This window comes from Dasypus novemcinctus, chromosome X (assembly GCF_030445035.2).
Source record: "Dasypus novemcinctus isolate mDasNov1 chromosome X, mDasNov1.1.hap2, whole genome shotgun sequence".
In the NCBI taxonomy this organism is placed as follows: Eukaryota; Metazoa; Chordata; class Mammalia; order Cingulata; family Dasypodidae; genus Dasypus; species Dasypus novemcinctus.
This window is the reverse complement of record NC_080704.1, coordinates 55,479,976-55,506,967: the sequence shown is the minus strand read 5'-3', so window position 1 is coordinate 55,506,967 and position 26,992 is coordinate 55,479,976. Positions and strand designations below refer to the sequence as shown.

Sequence of the window (26,992 nt, the reverse complement as noted above, 5' to 3'; positions counted from 1 at the left end):
AAGTTTGAAAGCTTGGAGTCCCAACTTGGAGACTCCCTTTAGATGAAGGACTTGCTGACCCATCTTTCCTGCTCTCATAGTTTGCCCAGATGGTTCGACTGCACAAGAAACTGGGGACTGAGGAATTCCCCCTAATCGATCAGACCTTCTACCCCAATCACAAAGAGATGGTGAGTCTGGGGGAAGTAGAGTGGGCAGAAAAGAGTAAGATCATTAGTAGTAGTCAACTACTGCAATAATATTACCAATGGGTGTGTTATGAGTGGATATCAGAAAATGCAGCTGGTGTATGCACGTGGAAGTATGAAATTGCTTCATGATAGGGTTTATTAATATCATGAATATACTTATGGTTGCAGGTGTGAATTAAATCATTGATACCAATATTTACCAGGTCTCATTACTCATATTGCCTATTCTTGCCAGTATTAAAAATTGATTGGGGAGCGCGTGTGGCTCAGTGGTTGAGCATCTGCTTCACATGTACGAGGTCCCAGGCTCAATCTCCAGTAACTCCTAAAAAAATAAACTAAAAATTGATTTATAATGTAAATTAACAGAGCGGATATGAATCAAATGATAGTCACATAGAGAGATTGAGTCGTTTTTACTAACCTTGTCAAATATTGCTGCTAATAGAAATTTTTACCAATATTTCAAATTAGGATTGCCAATGTTATAAAGTAAACTATGTTTACAAATAGAATTATTGGTTGCTATTATCATAAAATATAATCACTTACATTAAAGATTATCACAAATACTACAAATTATGGTTACTCAGGTAAATTACAAGTACTGAAGTTATGAATTATAGTTCCCTAATTGAAACTGAACAATCATTACAGGTATCATCAAAGATTATATGTTATTACAAATTATCAATATTACAAACTATGCTAATATAAATTATAAGTACCTGTGTTTTGAATTATGCTATAATTAATAATAGGAATTGAATTATCATTACTAATATTCTCTAATATTATAATTGATTACCAACCTTACAATTTAAGAATATCAGTATAAAAGACACATAGTTAATTAAGTTATAATTACTAAAAGAAACTAAACTATGAATACAAACTGTAAAATGTCATTACAGATACAACAAACTATTACAGATTAAGATTGCTATTATAATATAATTTATGAATACCTATGTTCTGTATTATATTATAGTTACTAATAGAAATCATTATTAATATGGTTAACATTCCAACTGATGTAATTACTAATATTAAAGTTATAATTACTAATACAAATTATGAAGAGCACAGTTATGAATTCACTGGTAGTTACAAATAGAAATTGAATTAGTTACTGTCATTAATTTGTTTTGATGAAGAAGTTTTATTGAGATATATTCACATATCACACATTCCATCCAAAGTGTACAATCAATAGCTTTTAGTATAATCATAGTGCTGTGCATTTATCACCACAAAAAATTTTTAGAACAATTTCATTACTCCAAAAAGAAAAACTCCACACCCCTTAGCAATCACCTCTCAATCCCTCTACCTTCCCTAGCCCAACATAACCACTAATCTAATTCCGTCTTTATAAATTGATTTATATTTACATTTTTTTCAGCAGTGAACATATTGGATTTATTTTTATTTTTTTAATTTTTTATTAACACTTTTTAAATTAAAGTTAATAGATCACATAGAACATTACATTAAAAAAACATGAGGTTCCCATAAAACACAATTCCCACCCCCATCATTTTTGTAAATTGTATTTTTTTGAAGATGCATACATCACAAAAAGGTTACATTATAAAAAACATAAGAGGTTTCCGGGGAAACGGACTTGGCCCAGTGGTTAGGGTGTCCGTCTACCACATGGGAGGTCCGCTGTTCAAATCCCGGGCCTCCTTGACCCGTGTGGAGCTGGCCCATGCGCAGTGCTGATGCACGCAAGGAGTGCCCTGCCACGCAGGGGTGTCCTCCGCGTAGGGGAGCCCCACGCGCAAGGAGTGCACCCCACAAGGAGAGCCGCCCAGCGCGAAAGAAAGTGCAGCCTGCCCAGGAATGGCACCGCCCACACTTCCCCTGCCGCTGACGACAACAGAAGCGGACAAAGAAACAAGATGCAGCAAATAGACACAGAGAACAGACAACCGGGGGAGGGGGGGAATTAAATAAATAAATAAATCTTTAAAAAAAAAGAGGTTTCCGTATAACCCTTATCCCTCCACCCCACTCCTCCCACACCAACAACCTCCTCCATCATTGTGGCACACTCATCGCACTCGGTAAACACATTTTGGAGCACTGCTGCACCACGTGGATAATAGTTTACCCTGTAGCTCACACTCTCCCCCAGTCCATTCAGTGGGTTATGGCAGGATATATAATGTCCAGCATCTGTCCCTGCAATATCATTTAGGACAACTCCAAGTCCCAAAAATGGCCCCTCATCACATCTCTTCTTCCCTCTCCTCTGCCCTCAGCAACTACTGTGACCACTTTCTCCACATCAATGATACAATTTCTTCTATTACTAGCCACAATAGTTTTATAGTAGACTATCAGTAAGTCTGCTCTAATTATATTTACATTTAATATAAATGGAATCATACAAAAATATAGTACTTTGTGTCTGGTTTCTTTCACTTAGCATAATGTTTTTTGTTTGTTTTCGCCTGATATTAACAACTTTTAACATTAACATACATTTGTTCAGTTTCAAAGAAAAAGTCTTACATATGCAATATTACTCTTTCATATTTCACATGTTTCACTATGCTATAGAGTCCCATGTTACATTTTTTAGCCTTCATTCTAGTAATATACTTAGACTTTCCCTTTCAACCACTCTCATCCCCACAAAATAGCACTGCTAGTTACAAACACTATGATATGCTTTCACCTTTTCTATTCATTTCCAAAGATTTTTTACAACTAATTTTACACAATTTTACCAATGTTACAAATTAGGCCTGTTTATATACCCATCATCAGTTTGTGGAACAAATAACAATTAAATATCAAGATTGACCCAACATTGCCAACCTGATGAAATAAGCATTGCTATTAATATTACAAATTGTTACCAGTATTAACAAATTATGGTTACTGATGTAAGTTAAAAGTATCAGTGTTATGAATTAAGTTTATTCACTAGTACAGATTGAGTCACTAGTTCTCATGAAACCCAACTTGTATATCATTATTACTATTCCACATTCTTTGAGAGACAGTATAGCAAAGTAGATGGAGAGCATGAACTCTGTAGCCATAATTTTTTTTTACCTCCCACCCTCTCCTGTAGTAGCCATAATTTTTGAATGCAGATTTCACCTCCACAACTTATTAGCTGCCTGACATAGGAAAAGTTACTTAAAAACTCTTTGTCTCAGTTTAGCTATCTGTAAAACATGTGTAATAATAGTTCTTGCCTCAGAGAGTTGGTGTGAAAATTAAATTATTTAATAAATGTAAAGTCGTTAGAAAAGTGCATCTGGCATACAGTAACTGCTATCTATATGTTGACAAAGCTCTCTTCTTTTCCTAGTTTGTTGAGTGTTTTTGCCATGAAAGTTGGACTTTGTCAAATGCTTTTTCTGTGTTTATTAAAATGATCATGTGCTTTTGGATCTTTGTTCTGTGAACATGTATGTATATTATATTGCATGATTTCATATGTTGAATCTTGCGTTCTTGGGATAGACCCCACTTGGTCATGGTGTATAATCCTTTTTATATGTTGCTGGATTTGTCTTATTAGTATTTTGTTGAGGATTATGGTGTCTATATTCATAACGGGTATTGGTGTGAAGTTTTCATATGACGTTTTCGTCTGGTTTTGGCATCAGGGCAGTGTTCCCGTGTTCCCTCCTTTTCTGTTTTTTTTTTTGGGGGGGGAGAGTTTGTGAAAGATTGATGTTAATCTTTCTTTTTTTTAAATATCTATTTTATCTATTTATTCCCCCCCCCCCCCCCATTGTTTGCACTCACTGTCTGCTCATCTTCTCTTTATGAGGCACTAGGAACTGAACCGAGACCTCCCATGTGGGAGAGAGGCGTTCAATCACCTGAGCCACCTTAGCCCCCTGGTCTGTTGTGTTTCTCATTCGGTAGAATATGCCTGTGAAACCATCTAGTCTCAGGCACTTTGTAGGAAGTTTTTTTTTTTTATGATTACAATTATTACTAATTCAATCTCTTACCTTGTTATAGGGCCATTCAGATTTTCCGTTTCTTCTTGAGTCAATATAGGCAGTTTGTTTCTTTCATGGATTTGTCCTTTTCACCTAGGTTTTATAATATGTTGGCATGCTATGTTCCTAGTATTCCCTTATAATTCTTTTTATTTCTATAAGGTTAATGGTAATGACCCCTCTTTCATTACTGATTTTAGTATTATTAATTTAGTATTAATTTCCTTGCTCAATCTAGCTAAAGGTTTGTAAATTTTGTTGATCTTTTCATAGAACCAGTTTTCAGCCTCATTGATTTTCCCTTGTTTTTCTATTCTCTGTTTCCTTTATTTCCACTCTAATATTTCCTTCCTTCTGCTTGTTTTGGGTTTTCTTTACTCTGCTTTTTCTAATTTTTTGAGATGAAAGATTAGGTTATTGACTTGCTATGTTTCTTGTTTTTAAATATAGGCATTTTCAACTATAAATTTCGCTCTAAATACCACTATAAGTTTTGGTATGTTGTACATTCATTTTTATTCATCTCAAAATATTTTCTAATTTCCTTGTGATTTCTTCTTTGACCAATTGGTCATTTAGGAGTGGGTTGTCTAATTTCCACATATTTGTGAATTTCCTAAATTTCTTTCTGTTACTGAGTTCTAATTTCATTCCATTGTGATCAGAGATTCCACTGTGGACAGAGAACAAACTTTGCATGGTTTCAATCATTTTACATTTATTGAGATTTGTTTATGTTCTAACATATGATCTGTCTTGTAGAATGTTCCCTGTGCACTTGAGAAGAATATGCATTCTGCTGCTATTGGGTAGAGTGTTCTATAGTTGTCTGCTGGGTCTATTTGGTTTATAATGTTGTTCAAGTCTTCTCATTCTTTATTGATCTGCTGCCTCATTGTTCTGTCCATTATTGAAAGCAGGGTATTGAAATCTCTACCTGTTATTGTTGAACGGCTTATTTCTTCCTTCAATTCTGTTGTTAGGTAAGTGTATATACTCCTGAAGATTGGTCCTTTTATGATGATAAAATTCCCCTCTTTATCTCTAGGAACAACTTTTGCTTTAATGTCTGTTTTGTCTCACATTACTCTAGCCACTCCGATTCTCTATTGATTATTGTTTGTGTGGTATATCTTTTTTCCTTTTGTTTACTTTCAACCTCTTTGTATCTTTTAATCTAAAATGAGTTTCTTGTAATCAGCAGTTAGTTGGTTCATGCTTTTCATCCATTCTGCCAATCTCTGCCTTTTATTTGAAGTGTTTACTCATTTACTTGATCTTACAATGCAAAGATAGTATTTTCAGAATTGTGATACCTATACTACTATGAAAAAAATAATTCTACTAAGGTAGAGTTTGGATTTCATGTGTCTTTTTTTATATCTTTAGACTGAAGGTATACAGTCAAAGTACCATATGGCAACATTACTTGCTTCAGTAGGTTTTATTTCTCATTCAGCATGGTTATGCTATTCACTTGATTTTAAATTTACTTTGTTTCTCTTTGTATTCAATTTTAATTTTTCCCTGTTTGTGCTGATTTAATGTTATATTTTTAAATGTAAGACATTAGCATGATTCCAAAAGTCAAAATATAGAAAGGTATACTCAGATAAATTTGAAAACTTGAATGAAACAGATAATTTCCTAAGGAAATACAGTTTGCCAAAATCAACCCCATTGGAGCTTACCAGAACAATTTTCATAAAAGCAATAGAGAACATTATTAAGGAACTACCCCCATAAAAAGACATCAGGCCCAGATGGTTTCACAGGGGAATTCTACCAAACCATTAGATACCAGTTAATCCCAATGCTACATTAATTGTACCAAGTTAAAAAAAAATGAAGGAAAGTGTCCACATTATTTTTATAAAGCAAGCATAACGATAGCACAGAAAAGTGTAAACCATTTGCACCCATGAAAATCAATGCAAAAATCCTAAATGAAATATTAGCAAACAGAATTTAGAACCACATTAAGAAGAGAATATAGCATGACAAAATGAGTTTTATTCTGGGAATGTGATGATGGTTAAATATAGGTAATGTGTAAAATAAATGTCTAATACAACATATTAATAGATCTAAGGAGAAAATCAATGATTATCTCCATAGATATTTTTAAAGCCTTAGACAAAATTCAATACCCATTCTGATAAAAGCATTGAAAAATAGAAATCGACTGATATCTCCTCAAAATGATAAAATATCAATCCTAAAATCAGCATCTTAGTATAATGGGAAAACACTGAAGGCATTTCCACTAAGATTAGGAACAAGGCAAAGATGCCTACTGTCTTCTTCATTCCTTTTTGTGATCCCAAAAGTATACCTACAAACATTTATTTGGAGCTAGACAATTGTTACTAAAGTACATATGGAAAGGCAAACATGTAAGAATAGGGAAACGGACTTTGGCCCAGTGGTTAGGGCGTCCGTCTACCACATGGGAGGTCCGTGGTTCAAACCCCGGGCCTCCTTGACCCGTGTGCAGCTGGCCATGCGCAGTGCTGATGCGTGCAAGGAGTGCCGTGCCACACAGGGGTGTCCCCCGCGTAGGGGAGCCCCACGGGCAAGGAGTGCGCCCATAGTGAGAGCCGCCCAGCGCGAAGAAGGGAGCAGCCTGCCGGAGGAATGGCGCCGCCCACACTTCTCGTGCCGCTGACGACAACAGAAGCAGACAAAGAAACAAGACGCAGCAAAAAGACACAGAAAACAGACAACCAGGGGAGGGGAGGGGAATTAAATAAATAAAAATAAATCTTAAAAAAAAAAAAAAACAAACATGTAAGAATAACCAGGAAAACCCTGAAAAGCAGAGCTATGGGAGGGCACAAGCTGTACCAGACATTAAAACATATTAAGGGGAGCAAATGTGGCTCAAGCAATTGAGCGCATGCCTCCCACATGGCAGGTTCCAGGTTCAGTTCCCAATGCCTCCTGAGAAGACAAAAAACAAACAAGCAAAACAAATGAAAAAAAAAAAACAACTCAGGGAAGCCGATGTGACTCAGGGGTTGAGCACCAGCTTTCCACATACAAGGTCCTGGGTTCAATCTCCAGGACCTAAAAAGAAAAGCAAAAGCAAAAAACACATTAAGAAGCTTTTATAATTTCACCAGTATGATATTGACACATGATTCAATAGACAGACCAAAGGAAGAGAAACAAAAAGTCCAGATATGGACTCATGTGCATATGGAAATTTAGTGGCAACTCAAAAGTCACTAGGACAAAGAGGAACTTTTTTAGCAAAGCTTTGTTTTTGACATTTAAATTCTTCATTCATCTGAAACTGATTTTCGTGTGCATTGTGAAATAGGTAGGGCTCCAGTTTCATCTTTTTCCTTCTACTTTTCTCCCCCACTGACGTAGTATGTCACCTCTGTCATATACTAAAATGTCATAGAAATGTGGGCCAGGATCTGGACTCTGTTCTCTTCCATTGGTCACTTTCTCTATACCTGTGCCAAGGGCACACTATCTTAATTAATCTATCTTTGCATTACTTCCTGATATCTGGAGGGTCAGGTCACACCTCCTGGCTTTCGATAGATGTATACAAGCTATTTTTGTTAGAAACAGAGAGAACAGTACTTCAGGGAGCCAGGAAGAAGACAGAGTTAATGGTGGGTGATGGTGGGGGAGGTAGCAGAGGCATTAGACCCTGTGCAGGCCAATTTCCCACTTTGCTTCCCAGCCCACTGTGCAGCATAGCGGGGCAGAAGCTAGGCCTGGATTTGTGGGAGCAGCCTTCTCCAATCCTGTGTTTTGAAGCTTTGATGGGAAGGTTGCCTGGTCGCTATCATGTGGTAGGAGACACATCTTGAGACTCTGGCTCTGATAGTCCTCCGTCTGTTCCCATCCAGGTTGCAGGGAACTTCTGAGGCCTGCTCCACTCAGTTGTGTCTAAATAGTCTCCAAAGGTGGCAGCGGGAGAGGTCATGGAAAGACCCGGCTCAGTGCAGTTTGGCTTCTCTCCACCCCAACTTCCCTATCCCGGTGATCTGCTTACATCAACCTGGTCATGCAGGCGTAGGGGTGGGGATGGGGCTGCTGCAGGAATAAGGGATCTTCCTCTCTTGCAACCTCCATTCCAGTTGATTTATGGTTCAGCATATATTTATAGAGAGTTTAAGATGTGACAGGTGGAGTCCTACCCCCAAGTGTTTTTGGGATCCAGTTCCTCTCTGGGCCCAGGATTCATGGTCCCTGTGGAATGAGGAAAGAGAGGATGGCTTGGGGTTGATACCAGTCAGTGCAGAGGTTCTCTGCCAGATGCACAGAAAAGCCAATTATGTGACACCAAGATTCAAAGACAGAGTGAGCACAAAGCAAAGATCAGAAGGCTTATTGGCCAAAAATCTGTCTCCCCAAATTGGAGAAACTTACAGTGTTTTATGCCATACAAACAAAGGCAGGCACGCTCAGGAACGCAAGGAGGTTAGAGATAGTCCAATTGCTGAATACGCGCAGCTTGATTACATACTTTGGTTACTTGGTTTCAAGTTTAGGCTACTGTGCATATCACTTGGATTAGAACTGCTTTGGTTTAGCAAAATAACATAGGAATTAGGTCAATAATTTCTGGGCTGACTCGTTTTAATCAACACGGGGCTACACGCAAGGGCCCCCGACTTCAGGGGTGCAAAATAAGATCATAAGATACAAGCAGGCACAGTAACGAGTTGTCTCCTTACTGTCCAATTACCGGGTAAGGTCATGTAATTTCTTTTTTTATTTTTTATTTATTTCTCTCTCTTCCCTCCCCCCCCCCCCCCCCATTGTCTGCTCTGTTTCTATGTCCATTCGCTGTGTTCTTCTGCGTCTGCTTTGATTATCAGGAGGCACTGGGGATCTGCGTCTCTTTTGTTGTTGTTGCGTCATCTTGCTGCATCAGCTCTCCGTGCGTGCGGCACCACTCCTGGGTGGGCTGTGCTTTTTTTTGCGCTGGGCAGCTCTCCTTGCGGGCACACTCTTTGCATGTAGGGCATCCCTACGAGGGGGCGCCCCTGCGTGGCACGGCACTCCTTGTGCACGGCAGCACTGCGCGTGGGCCAGCTCACCGCATGGGCCAGGTGGCCTTGGGGATTGAACTCTTGACCCCCCCATATGGTACACGGACTCTCTATCAGTTGAGCCACGTCCGCTTCCCAGTCATGTAGTTTCAAAACATAGCATCAGCATGAAGAGCCAAGGCATCTGGGTTACAGTTCAGTGAGTTTACAAAGGTAACAGGTATCTGCTTCTGGCTACTCGAAAAGGCTAGCGCGCATCAAGCCTATTAAGTCAATAAACTATCACTCCTTTTGGTATTTTCTTTTGGCTATGTTGCAAAATATCAGAAGGTTAGCAATTGCTTAAAATATAACTGATGTGGAGACAGTGGCCATGGTAGTTGCTGAGGGCAGGGAGAGGGAAGAAGAGATGTGGTGTGGGGGCATTTTCAGGACTTGGAGTTGTCCTGGGTGGTACTGCAGGGACAGATGCTGGACATTATATATCCTGCCATAACCCAGTGAATGGACTGCAGGAGAGTGTAAACTACAATGTAAACTATGATCCATGCTGTGTAGCAGTGCTCCAAAATGTATTCATCACATGCAATGAGTGTGCCACACTGATGAAAAAGGTTGTTGATGTGGGAGGAGTGAGGGTGGGGGGTAGGGGGTGGGTTATATGGGAACCTCTTATATTTTTTAATGTAACATTATTTGTGATCTACGTATCTTTTTTAAAAAAAGACTATTAATTTTTTAAAATGCAAAAAAAAGCAAAAAAAAAAAAACAATTCAGCGAATCAAAACACATCTGTTAATTTTTCCGTTATAAGGTGAGATCAACAGTATCAGGGAGGTGGGAATTCCATGAAAGAGAGGGCAGGAGTGAATGAGCAATTGAAGGAAGGAGCAGGGGAGCGACGTCAGTAGGGTGAGGGGTTCTCTTTTTTGGGAGAGAGGTGGGCAATTTTACTGAGATATGACACGTTCCAAAAGCAGGACATATCCTAAGTGTACACCCTCCTGTCTCCTGCACCCTGATGATGGAACAGAACAGGAGCGGAAACCCCACCCCCATCCCCAGCACAGTTAGAAGTTGATGGTGTTTGAAAGCCTTGAGGGGAGCGGTCAGAGGAAGTTGATGGGCTTAGGGAGGTTTATGAGTTTGAGGCGGGTAGAGAGTTCCCGGCTCACTGTGGCTGAGCGAAAGTCTGGGTCTGAGGCAGGAGGCTGTCAAACACAAATGTCGATCGCAGACAATTGGGTCTCCAGGGCAGGCAGCCAAGTGCGTGGCTTCACATTCTTCCTGCCAGCGTGCAGGGAAGCAGGCAGCACTCCAGCAACACTGTGAAAGTTGGGATTCAGACAAGCCACTTTGTAGGGGAGGTGGGGGAGTGTCTGGAGGATATGCTGTTCCACAGCCTTCATCTCACAGTTCCTACTCCTAGCAGAAGAGCAGCAGGAACTAAGACAGGCAGAGGGACCAGGGGACAGTGAAACGGAATAACGACCAGGGAGGAGTGGGGAATAGGGAGAGGGAGCACGGACCAAGGAGAAGGAGCAGGGGCAGGGAGTAGGGAACAGGGAGAGAAAGCAGGGAATAGGACAAAGTAGACAACAGCAAAAAGGGAGCAGGGAGCACAAAGAACAGAGAACAGCTGGGGCACACAAGGGACAGCTGTGACTGCAGGGATAGCTGAGGGATGCACTAAAGGCACAGTTGCATCCTTTCTGGCAAATATTCTGGAAGCCTTTTCTCGGCTCCTCACTGAGCGCCTTCCAGGGATACACCACTGCATTTCATGAAGTGCAGGCTCCCATCCTCCAAAGAGCCTGGAGGGGATAGAGGCCATACCCTGAGGTGACCAGATGTCCCTAAGCTCTGACATACTGTGGTCCTCAGGTGGTCAGTCCCAAAGATTTGGGGCACTGTGGGTGGGGGACAGAGTGTGCTGTAGTTGGCTGAAATTGGAAGCACAGTTTCCAGGGGTTGGAGGCTCCTGGTGTGGAGAATGCCCCCAGGAAAGGGACACTTTATTCCAGAGCTGGTGTAGAGGGAAGCCTGAGGGTGAGAGGTCCGTACTCGGTAGGGACAGGCTGACCTATCTGCAATGGGGGATTTCTCAAGGGGAACCTCTCCTCATGGATGTGACCACAGATGTCATTGGTGAGTGTGTAGATAGATGTAACCATATGACTGTTTTAGGGGGTTTCCATGAACCAGAGGTTTCGGGCCCTTTTTAGAGCCTTGACCGTCTATGACGGGGGAATGGGGGAAGGAGAGAGGGACACTGAACTGAGGAGCATTTATGGGGTGGAAGGCTAGGGGTTAGGTTTACATCGGGAACTTTTGGGCCTCAGAGACCCACCTTACTCCCTCAGACAGAGAAGGGCCAGGGACTTGTGTTTGGGTGGGGAAACAGGTGTGGGGAGAAAGGGGGAAGGGTACCTTGGTGATTTTGATCTCATAATGCTGCATGATCTCAGTGAGGCGTTAAGCTTTGACTAGGGGTGGGAGAAATATATTGGGGAGTTCAGGGGATCCTTTGGAGTTCAGGCATTCAAGATGTCCCCAACCCCAAGTCTCCAGAAAAAAGTTTGCAGAACACCTCCCTTCTGAGCTCTCCCACCTCAGGAGGCTTGATCCTTTCTTCTGGAACGTCATTGTGAGCCCCTGTGTTGGCGGCCTCTCCAAGGTCTGCCCTGCCCAGATTTGCTCAAGTCTGAGTTAACAATAAAACGGCATGGGGGTGTGGTTGGTAGCACCCAGCAGAGCCAGGAGCAAAGCAAGGACCAACAGGAAGGTGGGATTCAGAGCTGGGGCCTGAGGGACACAGGGGGAGAAGGTGAAGCATGAATTTTCTCCAGCCCAGCTCGCCCCATTATCACCACTACCAATCAGGAGAGGATGATTCAGGGCACATCTAACACTATTGCTTTCCAGGGGCCTCTGTGGTAGGGTGGGGAGAAAGGACACTGAATCTGGGGTCCCAGTGCCCCGTACCTCCGTGAGTCAGAGCTATAGCTCCCCACAGTGGCGTTCAGGAGGCCCAAGCTCAGCCTCTTTAATCTGTTGACAGGATAGGCAACAGAGAGGGGAGCAGATGTGGCTTAAGCAGTTAAGTGCCTACTTCCCACACGGGAGGTCCTGGGTTCAATTCCTGATGCCTCCTAAAAAACAAGAACGACAAAAAACCAACAAGCAAACCAACAAAAAAACCAGCTCAGGGGAGCCAGTGTGGCTCAGTGATTGAGCACCAACTTCCCATATATGAGGTCCCAGGTTCAGTCCCTGGCTGCCGATACCACCCCCCCCCCCAAAATAGGGACAGAGAGGTACCGTCTGGGCAGCATGAACCCACTCCTCTATTTGACTCTCTCAAGAGATCATACCTTTAGCCTTCTACTGGAGTGGGGACATTGGTAGTTGGGGAGTGTTTCCGGGGCCCTAACAGCTTCTTACCCAGACTTCCACCCTATCTTCTTTATTTTAAAAAAAGTCCCACCTTTACCCTCACATCCAGAGAGAACTTGTGCCCTCATCTTTTCCTTTGGGATGGGGCTGTACAATGTAACTGGAGTTTAGCCCTCATATTTTCACCCCTACTGGCATAGGAGGTGTCCAGAGCTAGAGAGTAAGAAGTAGATGTCAGTCACTATTGATAAAAAAAAAAAACACGACTTGTCTTACATAGATCTACCTGTGTGTCTGCCATTTGGAGGAGCAGAAGAGAGGTGTCACCCTTAGGGGTATATATTTGGAGCTGTTCCAACAAGGGAACTTTCCAACTGGAGGTATCTAGGGATGGAAAAATGTGTCAATGGCGGGGTGAGTCAATCAATAGGAACTGTATATATATTTTCCCCCCTGAGATGGCTTCCTCATCTGTATGCCCATTGTCTCTGCTCGTTGTGTCTGCTTGTCTTCTTTAGGAAGCACTGGGAACCAAACTTAGGACCTCCCATGTGGGAGGCAGGTGCCCAGCCGTTTGAGCAACACCTACTCCCTGCTCATTGTGTCTGCTCATTTGTTAGCTCATTGCATCTGCTTGTCTTCTTTAGGAGGCACTGGGAACTGAACCCAGGACTTCCCGTGTGGGAGGCGGGTGCCCAACTGCTTGAGCCACATCTGCTCCCCAGGAACTATATTGATGGGTGGGTTTTATGAATGGAAATACTTTCAACCAGGCTTATCAAGGAGATAGACATCAATGGTGGGTATTTCTGAATGGGGAGATTTGACCAGGGAGTTCATGAATAGGAACATTTTGATGGGCATGCCTGAATGAGACTTGTCATCCCTTGCAGACAATGAGAGATATGCCGGTGGGTCAAGTTTTGTCAGTAGTGGTGATCAATGAGAATGATATCATAGAAAGATACATACATACATACATACATACATACATATATATATATATATATATAAAGGAAAATAAGAAAAAAGAAAGATACTTACGAACAGAGAGATTTGTCAACCAGATGTTCTGTAAGGGGATATGCCAATGGATGGGTAGCTATGAAGAGAGATTTCATCAGTGGAGCCCATCAGTGGGTGATAACTTGCTTCCTGGGCATCTATGAATGGGAAGACTTGTCAGTGGGGGTCATCAAAGGGGATATGTATCAATGGAATATTTATGAATAAGGAGATAGCTCAACAGTGGTATTTGTCAGTGGGGTATTTGTGAAACATGGGATTTGTCACAGTGAGAAGGGACTTTTCAAAAGAAGGACTTACCAAGGGCTTGGGGATTTGTTATCTGTAGTCTTGGCAACAAAGAGATTTATAAATGTGGTAATTGTCCACAGAGAGGACCTCATACTGGGCAACATTACCACTGGGGGAATGCTTGTCCTCCAAAGTCTTTGAAAACGTTGGCATTTGTTAGTGGGGGGTTTGCACACTAGAAAGCAGTGTGCTTGCATCGTAATAATAAGAAAGACATTACAAATGAGCATATTAAATAGTTGTTAAAGTCTTTGGGAGAGATTATTAGGATCAGGAGTTTAATGAAGGCTTCCAGGGCCCATTCACTTATTATTATTAACATGATATGTTATTTCTAATATCTTAAATTATTCCTGATATTAAACATTACTTGCAATATTGTAAGTAATGATTACTGAGAAGAATTATCACTACTAAGGTTATAGATTAAATTCTATTTACCATTTTTATAACTACTACTACTAATAACTAATACTTTCAAGAGCTTTATGTCTAGCACTGTTCCAAGCACTTTACACATACAACTTCATCTAATACGGATATTGTCCCTTTGAGTTGGGCATTATTTTTTTACATATATTTTAATAGAAAAGTTGTAGGTTTACAGAAAAATCATGCAGAAAATACACAGTTCTTATAGGCCCCTGACACACCCCATTTTCCCTATTATTAACATATTGCATTCATGTGGTACCTTTGTTAAAATTGATGAAACAAAATTATTATAATTATACTATTAACTATAGTCCATAGTTGACAGTAGGATACATCATTTGTGTTATACAGCCCTATGAATTTTTTTTAGAGAAGTTGTGGGTTTACACAAAAGTCATGTAAAAAAATGTCAACATTCCCATACTCCCTCTGTTGTTGGCATTTAGCATTGGTGTGGTACCCTGGTTACAACTGATGAAAGAATATTAAAACAGTACTGTTGACTCTAGTCCATAGTTGGCATTAGGTGTATTGAATTGGGCATGATTTTTATCCCCCGTTTTACAGATGTGGATTCTGAGGTACAGTAAGGTAATGTGATTTCCCTAAGGACACAGAACTAAGGCACAGAAGGTGCAGCCTTTGATGCAGATGGTCTGGCTCCAAAGTCCATGTTCTCAACCACTGCACTTCACTGCCTATCTAGAAATAAAGTCGTGATTAGTAATATTACATGTTCAGTCATTGTATGAGAGTTTCCTGGGCTTTGACCTGGAAAATATCCAAGGGGCTAATATACTCAGTAATCTTCCTCCAACCCTACTCAGAGGGATTCTGGGTAGGGCTTGTGATGCCCATTTTTTCTTATGAAGCAGTGGGGATTGAACCCAGGACCTCGTACATGTGAAGCAGGCACTCAACCACTGAGCTACACCTGCTCCCCATGCAATACAATTTTTTAAGGAGGTACCAGTGATTGAACCCAGGACCGTGTACATGCAAAGCCGGCGCTCAAGCTCCCCCCACCATTTTTTTTAGGGAGAACTACTGAGACCCAGATGAAGGCAGGGTCAATCCCCAGGCTGCCTATTGAGTTGGACCCTTTGCTCCTCACCTCACACAGCTGTAACCCCCACTTGTCTCCTTTCAAACCGTCAGTCTCTCCCAAGCAGAGAGTCACACACAGACACACCAAATGCTGGGGGTGCTCAGTTTCATGGATGCTCTAGAAAGGCATTGGGGGGAGAGGGGGACATAGTGACCCCAGGACTGCAGATGCTGCTAGTGGCTCATGCCAGGGCTCTGACACAGGTATGGTACACTGTTCTGAGCTCTATAAAAAGCTGCAGTAGGGCCCGTGAGGAATGGTCAGCCCCGGCCACGCTGCACTGAGTTTTGGTACGGGGTGAGCAGGTCAGCAGGGGCACAGCCTCCACGCTGGGCTCCATCCTTCACCTCCTGCCTTCTACCTCACCTTTCTCCCAGGGCTCAGAACAGCAGAAGGCTTGGGGAACCGGCCCTAGGGTCAGGGAACAACGTAGGACTGCAGGGAGCTGATACTTGGGTTGGATGATTTGTCAGAAGCTGCCAGACTCTTGCAGGGAATAATGCCAAGGCCACCGGGACCAAACTAGGGACTGGGCCTTCCCCTTACTCTTGGTCAGGGAAGAGGACCACTGTTTTGGTGGGAAGGGTTCAGATTCTCCCAGGGCATAACCAAGGTGCAGATGGTAGAATTGTTGCCTGCCACAGGTGTCTCCCGTGAGAGAGATGAGCACTGTGTGATCAAAATCATCCACCCATCCTAATTCAGAACATACCTTGGGCCCTAGGGGAACATTCCAGGAGTGCAAAAGGCTCTGGGGCAGGACCACAGAGGATCCGTGGCCCAGAATGCCTGGGGGAGCCCTGGGTTACCGAAAAGGACTACTCTGATGGGAGGGAGTTTGAATGTCTTTTCCTTCACCAATGAAGATATACTGAAGTCCTTTTTTCCGATCAGATTCAGGCCAATAACACGCCTCTGTGTTCCGTTGAATGTTTGCACCAGTTGGAAATTCTGGCTCCCCAGGTGTCTTACTTGAGATGCAGGATCTTTGGAGTATAAGGAGCAGGAGTCTTGGACTGGGAAGGGCCCAGCTGTAGGAACAGGAATTCCTGAGGAAGGGAGTGTTCAAAGGGTCCCTCTCTCATGTTTTAGGGGGGAAGATGAACCAGAGAGGTGAGGGTTGGGTCTAAAAACTCCAGTTTTGGTGAGGGGGACAGCTGTGCAGGGGGAGTAGATGAGGGCATGCCTGGTCAGTCCTGATTTTGAAACTTAGGTGCATTTCAGTGCTGTAAATATTTCTTCCAAAGCTGGTCAGGGCAATGAGGGGAGAGCAGGGGATCAGAAGAGGTGGGGAAAACAGGGCAGGATCACTGGCTCTGGCCCAAGTGGTTATGGGCAGTACCCCATAGCCTCTTCCAAGGAGTCTCCCACAGGCTATAGGGAGGTGGGCAGAGCTGCCCCTTCTTCCAGATTCCTTGGCTGGGTTATTGTATTGGGGGCTCTGGTCCCGAGGTGGGGTTCTCTCTTTCACTCAAGTCAGACTCAGAGTCCAAAACCTAAGGAAGGACTCTATTTTCTGCACCATTTTTCTGTAAACCTACAACTTCTCTAATTAAAAAAATATATATATTAAAAACACACACACACACTTAAGGGTGGGAACAGTCATCCTCATTTAACAGTATCGGGATAACGCGAGGCAGAAAAGAGAGCTGTTTGCCATTCCTTAGGGGATTTGTCAATGAGCTTGTCATCTGGAGAGATTCGTGACTAGGGGAATATTTGCCAATGGGGTAGTGATTTGTCAGCAGTAGGAAGAATTTCTAAACTAGAGAGCCCTGTGCAAATAGGAATTACAAATTAGTATATTAGAATGTTTTTTTTAGGAGGTACCAGGGATTGAACCCAGGACCTCGTACATGGGAAGCAGACACTCAGCCACTTGAGCTACATCCACTCCCCTAGAATGTTTTAAAGTATTGAGAAGAGAAACTATCCAGTAAGCTATGATGGATAATGCAGGCTAAATGACCATTCCTGGATTGTATCAAATGTACCACACTAATGCAAGGTGTTAATAGGGTGGCATATGGGAACTCTGTATTTGATGCCCAATTTTTCTATCAACCTACAACTTCTCTAATTAAAGGCAAAACATTATTTTCAACATTTTGCCTCCCTCACCTTCACAACATTGGTCCCAGAGTGCCCCCACCAGGTCATCAGAGAAATAGATTTGCACACAACGCTACACGGACACTGCTGACTAGGTGGTTATTTCTTTTTATTTCATCATCTGGGAGAAAAGTATAAGAGTAGGAAAGGGAGTGAATACTGGGCAGGCTCAGGCTTCCGCTGGGGGCAGGACTGAGGTCATCCGGGGCCTTAGGGACTGCCAGGTGCACAGGCCTGGCTCCCGTGGCAGGCAAGCAAGGTGGCGGCTCTGGAAGCCCTTCTCAGGGCCTGCGAGGAGCTGGTCAGTCCACAGGCAATGAGTATCGCTCTCCAGCTTGCAGGGGATGGATAAACAGGGAAATACCTGGAGGAAGGGAGAGCAGCACAGCTTAGAGGGCCTCTCTCAACTCCTGCCCCTACCTCCCCTATTGAGCAGAAATTTCCCCTCCTCAGCTTTCACCATCAAGCTTCTGGGAGACTTAGTGTCATGCCACCTGCGTACAGACTCAAGAAAGCCCCCTCCCACGGGACGGGAATAGCTGTTGGGTGACAGCCAGCGAAAGGACCAGTTTCCTGGAAATGGTTGTTGAGGACAGTTACTGGGGGTCAGTCTCCTCAGGTAGGTCTCCTGAGAACAGAGAACAACGAAGTAGTAGGGAGCAGTGGGTGGCTGGGGAACTTAAGCATAGACTAGCAAGTGGGGCCCAAAGATAAGACAGTGGCATCAGGGAACAGTCTTGGCACAGTCAGAAGGTCAACATAACAGTCCCTTGTGTCAGGAACAGAGCCGCAGGAAGCATTCAGAAGTGCTGGAGAAGAGCCAGTGGGCTTGGGGACCAGCGCTTTGGGTTCTTGGAGAACATTCCAGGGAACCCATAAACAATCCTGCGGGTTGGGAACAGCCAGAGGGACTGGAGAAAAGCAAGAGAGAGTCAGAAGGACGGGTCCAGCGGACGGCCAATCCCAAGGTATCAGACACAGGGCAAGGGAACAACCAGAATTTCCAAGGGTATGGCCTCAAGTTTGGGAGAATAGAAAGAGAGATCAAGGACAGCCCTAGGGTTTGGGGAGCCGCTGTAGGGATAAGAAATAGCCAGAGGGAGCAAGAAACCCACCCAGGATTTGGGAGGAACCCAACTTTCCCTAAGGGGAGGGGAGGGCCCAAGCACTCACTGTGCATTCCTCACAGCCATCAGAGTAGACCTTGGTGAAGCCCCGGCGCTGAGCAGAGCTCAGACTGTTCCAGGGAGCCACGAAGCTGCACGCAGTGATGTGCAAGTCTCCCTTCCGCAGTTGTCCTGCAAGGAAGGGGTAGGGCGGAAGTCAACAGGCGGCTTCTGATTGGCTGGCCCAGGGAAAGGGCGGCGCCTGACTGGCTCCCCTAAAGCACCAAAGCCCCTGCCTTTTGATAGGCTGAAATTAGGGCGGGCCCCATTTCAGCAGGGACCATCCCCTGGGGAGCCTCGCCTCCCCTCGAGGTTGCTAGGCAGCGTTAGAGAACCGTGTTGGCGTGGCACAGGGCGAGGGGGCGGGGCTCACCAGCGATGAGAAACTCCTCGCTGCGGTTCTGGGACCTGTGGAAGTATCCGCAGACGCTCTCCATGGCGGGGGTGTGAACGAACCGGATATCAGAGGCATCCCCCAAGGCGCTGAACCCTTTGAACATCTGTTGATGGATGAGGGGAAGTGTCCGTTTTACTCAGATAGCCTCCCATAGCATCCAGAGATCACGGCCAACTTCCTCCTCAACCTGTGGCTGGAGGCGTCTATTTTGATGGGGAAGAAAATGTTAGGAAGTGCTGGGGAAGGGGTAAGACGAATACCTTGGTCATCTTTATCTCATAACGCTGGTATAAGGTGGTCTGGTTGACTTCCGGGGTCCCCACGAACTTGGCTCTGATGACTGCAGAAGAGGGGAAGAAACGAGTGAAATGGGCTGCATGCAGTCCGTAGCAATTAAATAATTACAATAATAAAACCAGCAAAGCACCTACTTAAAAAGGGATTGCTGCGTGGTCCACAGCACGCTGAGCCATTTACCCCTTCATTAATGGATTCATCTGTATACTAAGAGGCTACACTTTGCCAGGCACTGCTTTAAGTCTTTTTCCCATACTCATTCATACGTCCATTTGTTCATTCACTAAACGAATATTTTGTAACAGGCTCACTGTTATAGTTGGTAGGGAACAACAGTGAACAAAACACAAAAATCCCTTCCCTTGTGGAATTCACATTCTAGCCAGCAGAGGGAGACAGACTTGAACCTAGCAAAATAAATAAGTACATGGAATGTTAGAAGGTATTAAGTGGGATAAAGAATTACAGGGATGGGGGACAGGGGTTAAATTTTAAAATAGGATGGTCAGGAAAGGCCATCCTGCAAAGTGACATTTGAAGCAGCCATTCATGGGGAGGCCTGGGGGATGGGTACCAGGTAGAGGGAGCAGCCAGTACAAAGGCCCTGAGGTAGGATTGGGCCTGGTGTAACCAAGGAAGCGAGAGGAGGCCAGGACGGCTAGAGCAGAGTAAGTGTGCAGAGATGGCTGGAATTGTTCTAGAGGTGAGGGCATCCCCGTAAACCCCACCGGACTAAGAGGAGAACAGAGGCACAGAGGTGTGGGTGCCATAGGGTGCAGACTCACCGAGGTCCGAGGTGCAGAAGGCTGTCTGCGGGTGGGGTGGGACACAGGTGCAGGCTCTGCTGGGGGCTATCAGGCACAGCAACAACAGGATGCCAGAGGCCAGGGGTGCAAAGGGGGCCATGACGGATTCTGTGGAGGGGGGTGGGGAAGGTCAGGCAGCTCCCGGACCAGCTGATCTGCTGGCCTGGGCAGGCCTCTTACCCCATTCTACCTCGGCACATCCTGGAAGGGGCGAGGGGATTTAAAGGGGTTTGGGGATGTGGGGGGTGCCCAAGGGAGTTTAGGGAGGTGGGAGAATTTACAGAGCTGTGGGGTTTGGACAATTTAGGGGAAAGGGTGAATTAGGGGATTAGGGGGTTTAAAGTTGGGAGAGTAAGAGGGCTGGGGGACTTGGAGGATTTAGGGGGACTTTGAAGGTGAAGAATTTGGGGTTTGGGGACTGGAAGAATTTGGGAATTATTTCGAGGTTGTGGCCCCTTGAGGGATATAGGGGGTAGGGAAGTTTAAGTTTTAGGAAGATTGAAGAATTTGAAGAATTTGGAGGTTAGGGGTTTAGGGAGTCGGGGGAGTTTGAGGGGGGTTACAGGTGGGGGGAGTTTGGGGGCTTAAGGGTATTTGGAGGTGGAGGAAGTTTAGAGATTGAGGGGGTTGAGGATTGAGGAGTTTGGGGAATAAGGGGCTGGAGGATTTAGGAGAGCTGGTAAATCGGGAGGAGTTTGTGGTGTTAGGGGGTCCGGATATGGGAGTTGGGGGTGGCTCTCAGGGGTGGGGGCACTTGGGAGTGTGTAGTGGGGTTAGGGGAGCAGTTCCAACCTCCACCCTCTTCTCCCTTTACCAGCCCAGAGTCCCGGTGCCCGCAGTCAAGGCCGGCAGCCAGGCCTCTGCCACGGGAATGGACAAGCGTGGCTGCCGGCGTTCAAGCTCCAACCCAGCTCCAGGCTCTGCAGTGTCCCCCGGTCCCCTTGCCTACCTCGGAAGTCGCTCTAGGCGAGGGGTCTACGGAGATGGCGGCAGGGCCTGAGCGGTCGAGGATAAATGTCCATGCGAGGGGCGGGGGTGGCAGTGGCGCGCGGAAACCACAGGCGTCCAGGCTTCCTGGATGCATTACTCATCCGCCCACCATCAGCGCCAAGGCCAAGGGGAGGGCCGCTGGGCTGCGGGGAAGGGGATGCACCCTCCTCCTCTCCCTCCCGCACCCTCCTCCTCCTCCTCCTCCCCCCGCCCGGGGGCCTCAGGCCCGAGCCTTCCCCCTCCCCCATCTCCACGTAGAGCTTCCGAGCGGCCTCAATGGAGCGCTTCTAAACAGGATGCCCCCAAATCCTCTCACGTCTCCGGAGCCCCCTCCTCACCCCTCAGCCGCGGGGCTGGCTCGAGTCCGAATTAATTTATTCCTTCAACAATCATGTATGATTGTGCACCTACTGTGTGCTGAGCACACCAAAACCCACCCCAAACCAAAACAAACGAGCAAAAAACCCATTCCAGGTAGATCTGACCCTCTGGTGAGGAGCAGGGGAGGCCGAGAGAAAACAAGTAAAAACTTTGTGAAGGAGAGAAGGCTGGTGAATGAAGGAGGAATACGACGAGGTGGAGAAACTGAAGCACAGAGAGGTTGAGTGACTTCTCTGAGATCAGAGTTCATAACTGACAGAATGGGGGTTTGAGCTGAGGTGGCCAGGAGCGAGGCTGGGTCTTAACCGCCCTCTCCCCCCCCAAAAAAACCTAGGCAAATAGTCAGCATTTATATGGCACCTACTCTGTGCCAGGCAGTCGGCATCATTTATCTCATTTAAACTTCACCATGTGGAGTATCCCCATTTTACAGAAGAGAAATTATGAGGCATGGAAGGACTAAAGAACTTTCTCTGGGTCACAAGGCACGGCTGGGCTTTGAACCAAGGCTCGCCAGCATCATGCAGGTGGGGCACAGTCCTGGCGAGCAGGGAATGTGCGGGGGAATAGATGAGCATGTGGGGTGGAGGGGGGTGAAAGGTGGTGAAAGAGGCCAGTGAGTCAGTGAAAACAGATACCCACCCCATTCTGCCCTGCCCCTTCCCCACCAACCCTCCCACGGGCCTGGGGGGAGTGGGGAGGCAATCCCTGCCCACCAGCTTCCAGGTAATGCGAGAATCTTCCCTGGGGTCCTGAGGGCCTAAGGGCTGGCTAACAATTTGGATAATTCGGGGAATGTAGACCAGTAATAAGGGTGAGGACAGTGCAGATAACAGCCACTTATTGAACACTGACTGTATTCTGTGTGTGAAGGTCTTTTGTAAATTATCTAATTCAATGTCCATTTCCTTCTTTGCTAATTAAGCTAGGTTAACCAGGACATTTAGACCCAGAGTAACGGGGAGGACAATATCATCAGGTAGCTCTTAGACCCCAAGCTTTCTGTGGATCATTGTTCTAAAGTCTACATTGTACACAACCTCATTCGGTCAATAATTGTTACTGAATCTTGGTTAAGAAGAGATATTCAACCAATAATAGTAGTACCCAACACTTACTGATGATTGAGATTTATGTGTGCCAGACACTGGATTAAGAGTTCTTTTTTTTCCCCCTGAAATAACAATTTTATTCCTCACAACATTCTTGTAAGTTAGACAGATGATGAAACTGAGACACAAAGGCATCGAGTGGCCTTCCCAGGAATGAGAGTGAAGAAATCACTTTCTTGGAGGGCAGAAAAGGGGGGAGTCAAGAATTTGGAGAAGCTAGCTGTGAAAGTGGATGAATGCCTGGGGGGGGTGGAGTAGTGAGAGTGAATGAGCCTGGGCTGAGTAAGTCAGTTGCGTGGCTAAGGGAGAAGTTCCAGAAGGGAAAGTCCTGCTGCAGCCCCTCGCTGACAGGGAGCTGGATCCCAGCTGTTTCTCTGGAACCTGAGTCAGCACAGAGTTTTGCCTACTATCTACCCATTAGGGGTTGTGTGGGTCTGGGTTATCATGTACATTGTGAAACCGGTGGAGTTTCATGGAAGGGGGTCCGGGTGTGTATCTGGGGAGCCAGATGGGGGTGCACGGCTGACACCCAATTCCCACAACACCAAGTGCTTGCTTGGGTCTTTGTCCTTTGTACAGATCAGGAAACTGAGGCACAGAATCTCAGGCATGCCTGAGAGAGGCCAAGATTCAAGAGCTCTCCAGTGGGACTCCAGAGTCTAAAGCTCTATGTGTGCACAAGCGTGCAGGCACACACATATATGTATACACAGTCTTGTGTTCAGGCTCAGTTTCAGAGGAAACAAGGGTTATGAAAAGAGGGGCCTAGAAACCCCTGGGGTTGTGCATGTGCATAAGCAGCTGTCTGGTGTGTTTCAGCCTCTGAAACTGTGTGCCTCTCAGAGTGCTGTGTATGTGCCTCTGAGAGGTATGTGTGTGCCTCTGAGCATTGTGTGTGCCTAAGAATTGCGTGTGTGCCTCTCTGAGTTCTGTGTGTGCCTCTGAGAGTTATATGTGCACCTGAGTTGTGCGTGTCTCTCAGTGTTGTGTGGGTGCCTGAGAGTTGTGTGTGCCTCTGAGAGTTGGATGTGTGCCTAAAAGTTGTGTGTACCTCTCAGTGTTGTGTGTCTGTCAGTGTTGAATGTGTGCCTGAGAGTTGTGTGTATGCTTCTGAGAATTGAGTGTTGCTGCTCAGTGTTATGTGGTGCCTCTCAGTGTTGTGTGTCGTGTGTCTCTGAGAGTTGTATGTGTGCCTGAGTTGTGTGTATGCATCTCAGTGTCATGTGTGTGCTTCTCTGTTGTGTATGTGCCTCTGAGAGTTGAGTTTGTGCCTTTAGGTGGTGTATGTGCCTCTGTGTGTTGTGTGTGTGTGTTTCTGAGAGTCATACCTGAGTGTTTTGTATATCCCTAGGTGCTGTGTTGCTTCTGGGAGTTGTGTATCTGCCTCTGTAAAATGGATCTGCTTTGCGTATGTAACTGTGAAAGTTTTGTTCCCTCCCTCTGTGCTGGGTGGATGCCTGAGTGTTCTGTCACGCATGCCTCTGCATCGCTTCCCCGACAGGCTAGCTAGAGGACCCAGATACCCCACCCCAACACCCAGCCTCTCAGCAACGCCCCCCCCCACAGTGACGCCAGTCATTTGGGAAATGAGGTAGGTGGGGGTGGGGCAGAGGGAGGGCGAGGCCTGAAGGTCAGTCGGGTTACCCCGAGCCTGCGGGCTTCCTGTGCCTGTCGGGAAGTGGGAGTTTGCCTCCGCCCCAGCACCCCCTCCGGGAATGCTATCTCTACCCTGTCTGGCACCTCCACTGCTGGAGGGGAGGGTGAGGAGGGGCCCTACACTTTAGGAATGTTGTGTGTACACGCACACCCAAGAGTGCTGTCTGTATACCTTGGAGTGCTGTGGATGTCCCTGACCTTGTGTATGCCTCTCTGTGTTGTGTGTATATGGGCAAGGCACGTTGTGTGCGTCTAGATTCTTTTTTTTTTAAAGCAATTTTATTCACACTCCATTCAAAGTGTATGATAAGTGGCTCGCAGTATAATCACAGAGCTGTGCTTTCATCACCACAATCAATTTTAGAACATTTTCATTGCTCCCAAAATAGATATACTTCTTGTGTACCCAGGAGTGTGGTACGGGTCTCTGTGGCGGTGTGAACACCTGGAAGTATGTGTGTGTGCCCCAGTATGTTGTCTGGGTCCTTCAGTTTGTTGTGCAGGTACCTAGGGGTGTGGCGTCAGTGCTAGAGATGTGTCCAGTTCTGTACGTGTGCCTGTCTTTGCACCCCGTGGCCATGCCTCTGAGGGTTGTCTGTCTTCTGTGTTGCCTGGGTTATCCTTTGTATGTTCTGAATGTCCCTCTGACTGTTATGTGTGCTTAGGCAAGGGGCGCAGTGTTGTGTCTGTGCCCCAAAGTGTTGATTTGTGACTCCTAAGAATGCGTGCTGCTGGGTAATGAGGCTGGCGGGGAAGACTGGGGTCTGTCCCAGGCTGTGAGCACGTGTCTGGATGAACAGCTGTTGTGGTTGTCTGTGCAGTGCTGGAGAGGTAGGTGTGCTTTGGAGCCTGTGTTTGTTGTGGGTCTCTTGCATGCCTGTGTCTCAGTGTGCGTGGGCATCTCTGGGTTTGATTGCATAGCTCTGAGTTCCATCTATGTGCGTGCAGCTCTAGGCTGTGGGTGGGTGGGTGACGAGGCTTGCGTGCAAGGCCTGGCTGTGGGGTCCAGTTGCTACACACTCACCACCAACCCCTAAACACACACGCACACGCACACACTCACCTCTCTATCATTCACTCACTGTGAAAACAAACTTTCTTTTTTCTGGAAAGTCCCCCACTCATATCCCATGCCTCAGCCTCGGAAAGTATGGGCGGCCGGGAAGTCTGGACACTTGGGGGTGGTGCAGGGAGGGGCAGGCGGGCAGGACTCTGGGTTCAATTCCAGGCTCGAGGGGCCCTGTGTGACCCCCAGCTGCTGCCTGCCTGTCTCTAATCTGACCCTTCTGGGAAACGGCCCATCATATGGCTCCCGCTGGATGGGTGCCCCTTGGCACCACCTCCACCCTGGCACTGGGCCCTCCTGCCCTGATGGTGCCTCCTTTGTCTTTCCACCCCATCCAGCTCAGCAGCACAACGTACCCTGTGGTTGTGAAGATGGGGCATGCACACTCCGGGATGGGCAAGGTGAGTCCCTGGGTGGGGTGCTTGCGCAGGTATGTATATTTGTACCCAGTGTGTGCATCTGGCATTGCGTGTCTGTATACGGATATATATTTGTGTATTCAACACGCCCAAAATAATTCTGTATGATTGTGTGTCCCGGCGGGGGTCTTTCTCTAGTATATTTGTATTTTTTATTTTTGCCATTCAGCGAATTTTTTGGTGGGCCCAATTTTCCATCCTGCACTCAGTCGATGTTGTGTGGCCTGCGATTTGGTCCGATTATCCAGCCTTGTGTGTGTGTATCTGCAGGCCTCTGTATTGAACATACACAGCCATGATCTTTAGGCGTCCTTGTATGCTTTCCATCCATCTGATTTTGTCTCTGTGTACGTAAAAAATGGACTTGTAATTTGTATGTTTGAAAGCTTCTCCTATGTTTGCATGTTGCGTGAACAATTGATGTGCCTGGATGCCCATGTGTGTATACTGTATATACACTCAATTTTAAAAAAACAATGTATGAGATATAGTTCACATACCATATAATTCAATTTTGGTTTTTTTGTGTGTTTAGTTATTCGCCCAATTTTGTGTCTATGTGTTCATGAAAGAAACAGGAGGCCTAGAATTATGTGTCTGAATGCCCTGCTGTCTGTTCCTATACGGTGTCCACTTCATTTTTGTGCACTCACCTCCTGTGTCGTGTGCACATGGCCCCACCCCAAAGCAACCCCACTGCTGCCCCTGTCCTGACCAGGCCCTGCTCCCTGCCCCCCACTCCCACAGGTCAAGGTGGACAACCAGCACGACTTCCAGGACATCGCAAGTGTCGTGGCACTGACCAAGACATACGCCACTGCTGAGCCCTTCATCGATGCCAAATATGATGTGCGTGTCCAGAAGATTGGGCAGAACTACAAGGCCTACATGTGAGTGGAGAAACCGAGGACCGGGGAGGGGTCCCCCGCCCTGTCCCGTCCACCCCAGACCTCTCTGAGCTTGTCTCGCCTTGTCTCCCAGGAGGACATCAGTATCAGGGAACTGGAAGACCAACACTGGCTCTGCAATGCTTGAGCAGATTGCCATGTCTGACAGGTGGGCAGCCTGAGTGGGAGTGGCAGAGTGAGTGTGGTGGCGCAGCCTCCCGGGCAAAGCCCTGATGGGTTTCCCTTCCCCA

At 45.9% G+C, this 26,992-nt stretch overlaps 2 protein-coding genes and 1 pseudogene across 3 annotated transcripts in view; 2 read left to right on the top strand and 1 right to left on the bottom strand.

Annotated features, from left to right (window-relative positions):
• The window catches only part of LOC101424284 (glutamine synthetase-like), a 416,428-nt pseudogene that overhangs the window by 67,100 nt on the left and 322,336 nt on the right, over positions 1-26,992 (top strand).
• The window catches only part of SYN1 (synapsin I), a 44,742-nt gene that overhangs the window by 13,011 nt on the left and 4,739 nt on the right, over positions 1-26,992 (top strand). For both annotated transcript variants that reach the window (XM_004472147.5, XM_004472146.5), the window contains exons 5-8: positions 81-170; positions 25,774-25,836; positions 26,602-26,744; positions 26,836-26,910. In XM_004472147.5, coding sequence (XP_004472204.1) covers positions 81-170; positions 25,774-25,836; positions 26,602-26,744; positions 26,836-26,910 — 371 coding nt within the window. The remainder of the gene's footprint in view (positions 1-80; positions 171-25,773; positions 25,837-26,601; positions 26,745-26,835; positions 26,911-26,992) is intronic.
• Positions 17,657-21,312, bottom strand: TIMP1 (TIMP metallopeptidase inhibitor 1). The gene is made up of 6 exons (XM_004472145.5): positions 21,180-21,312; positions 20,210-20,338; positions 19,388-19,467; positions 19,104-19,230; positions 18,738-18,862; positions 17,657-17,928 (listed from the first exon to the last, which is right to left on the bottom strand). Exons 2-6 carry the CDS (start codon positions 20,328-20,330, stop codon positions 17,734-17,736), a joined length of 648 nt encoding a protein of 215 aa, XP_004472202.1. The 5' UTR covers positions 20,331-20,338; positions 21,180-21,312; the 3' UTR covers positions 17,657-17,733.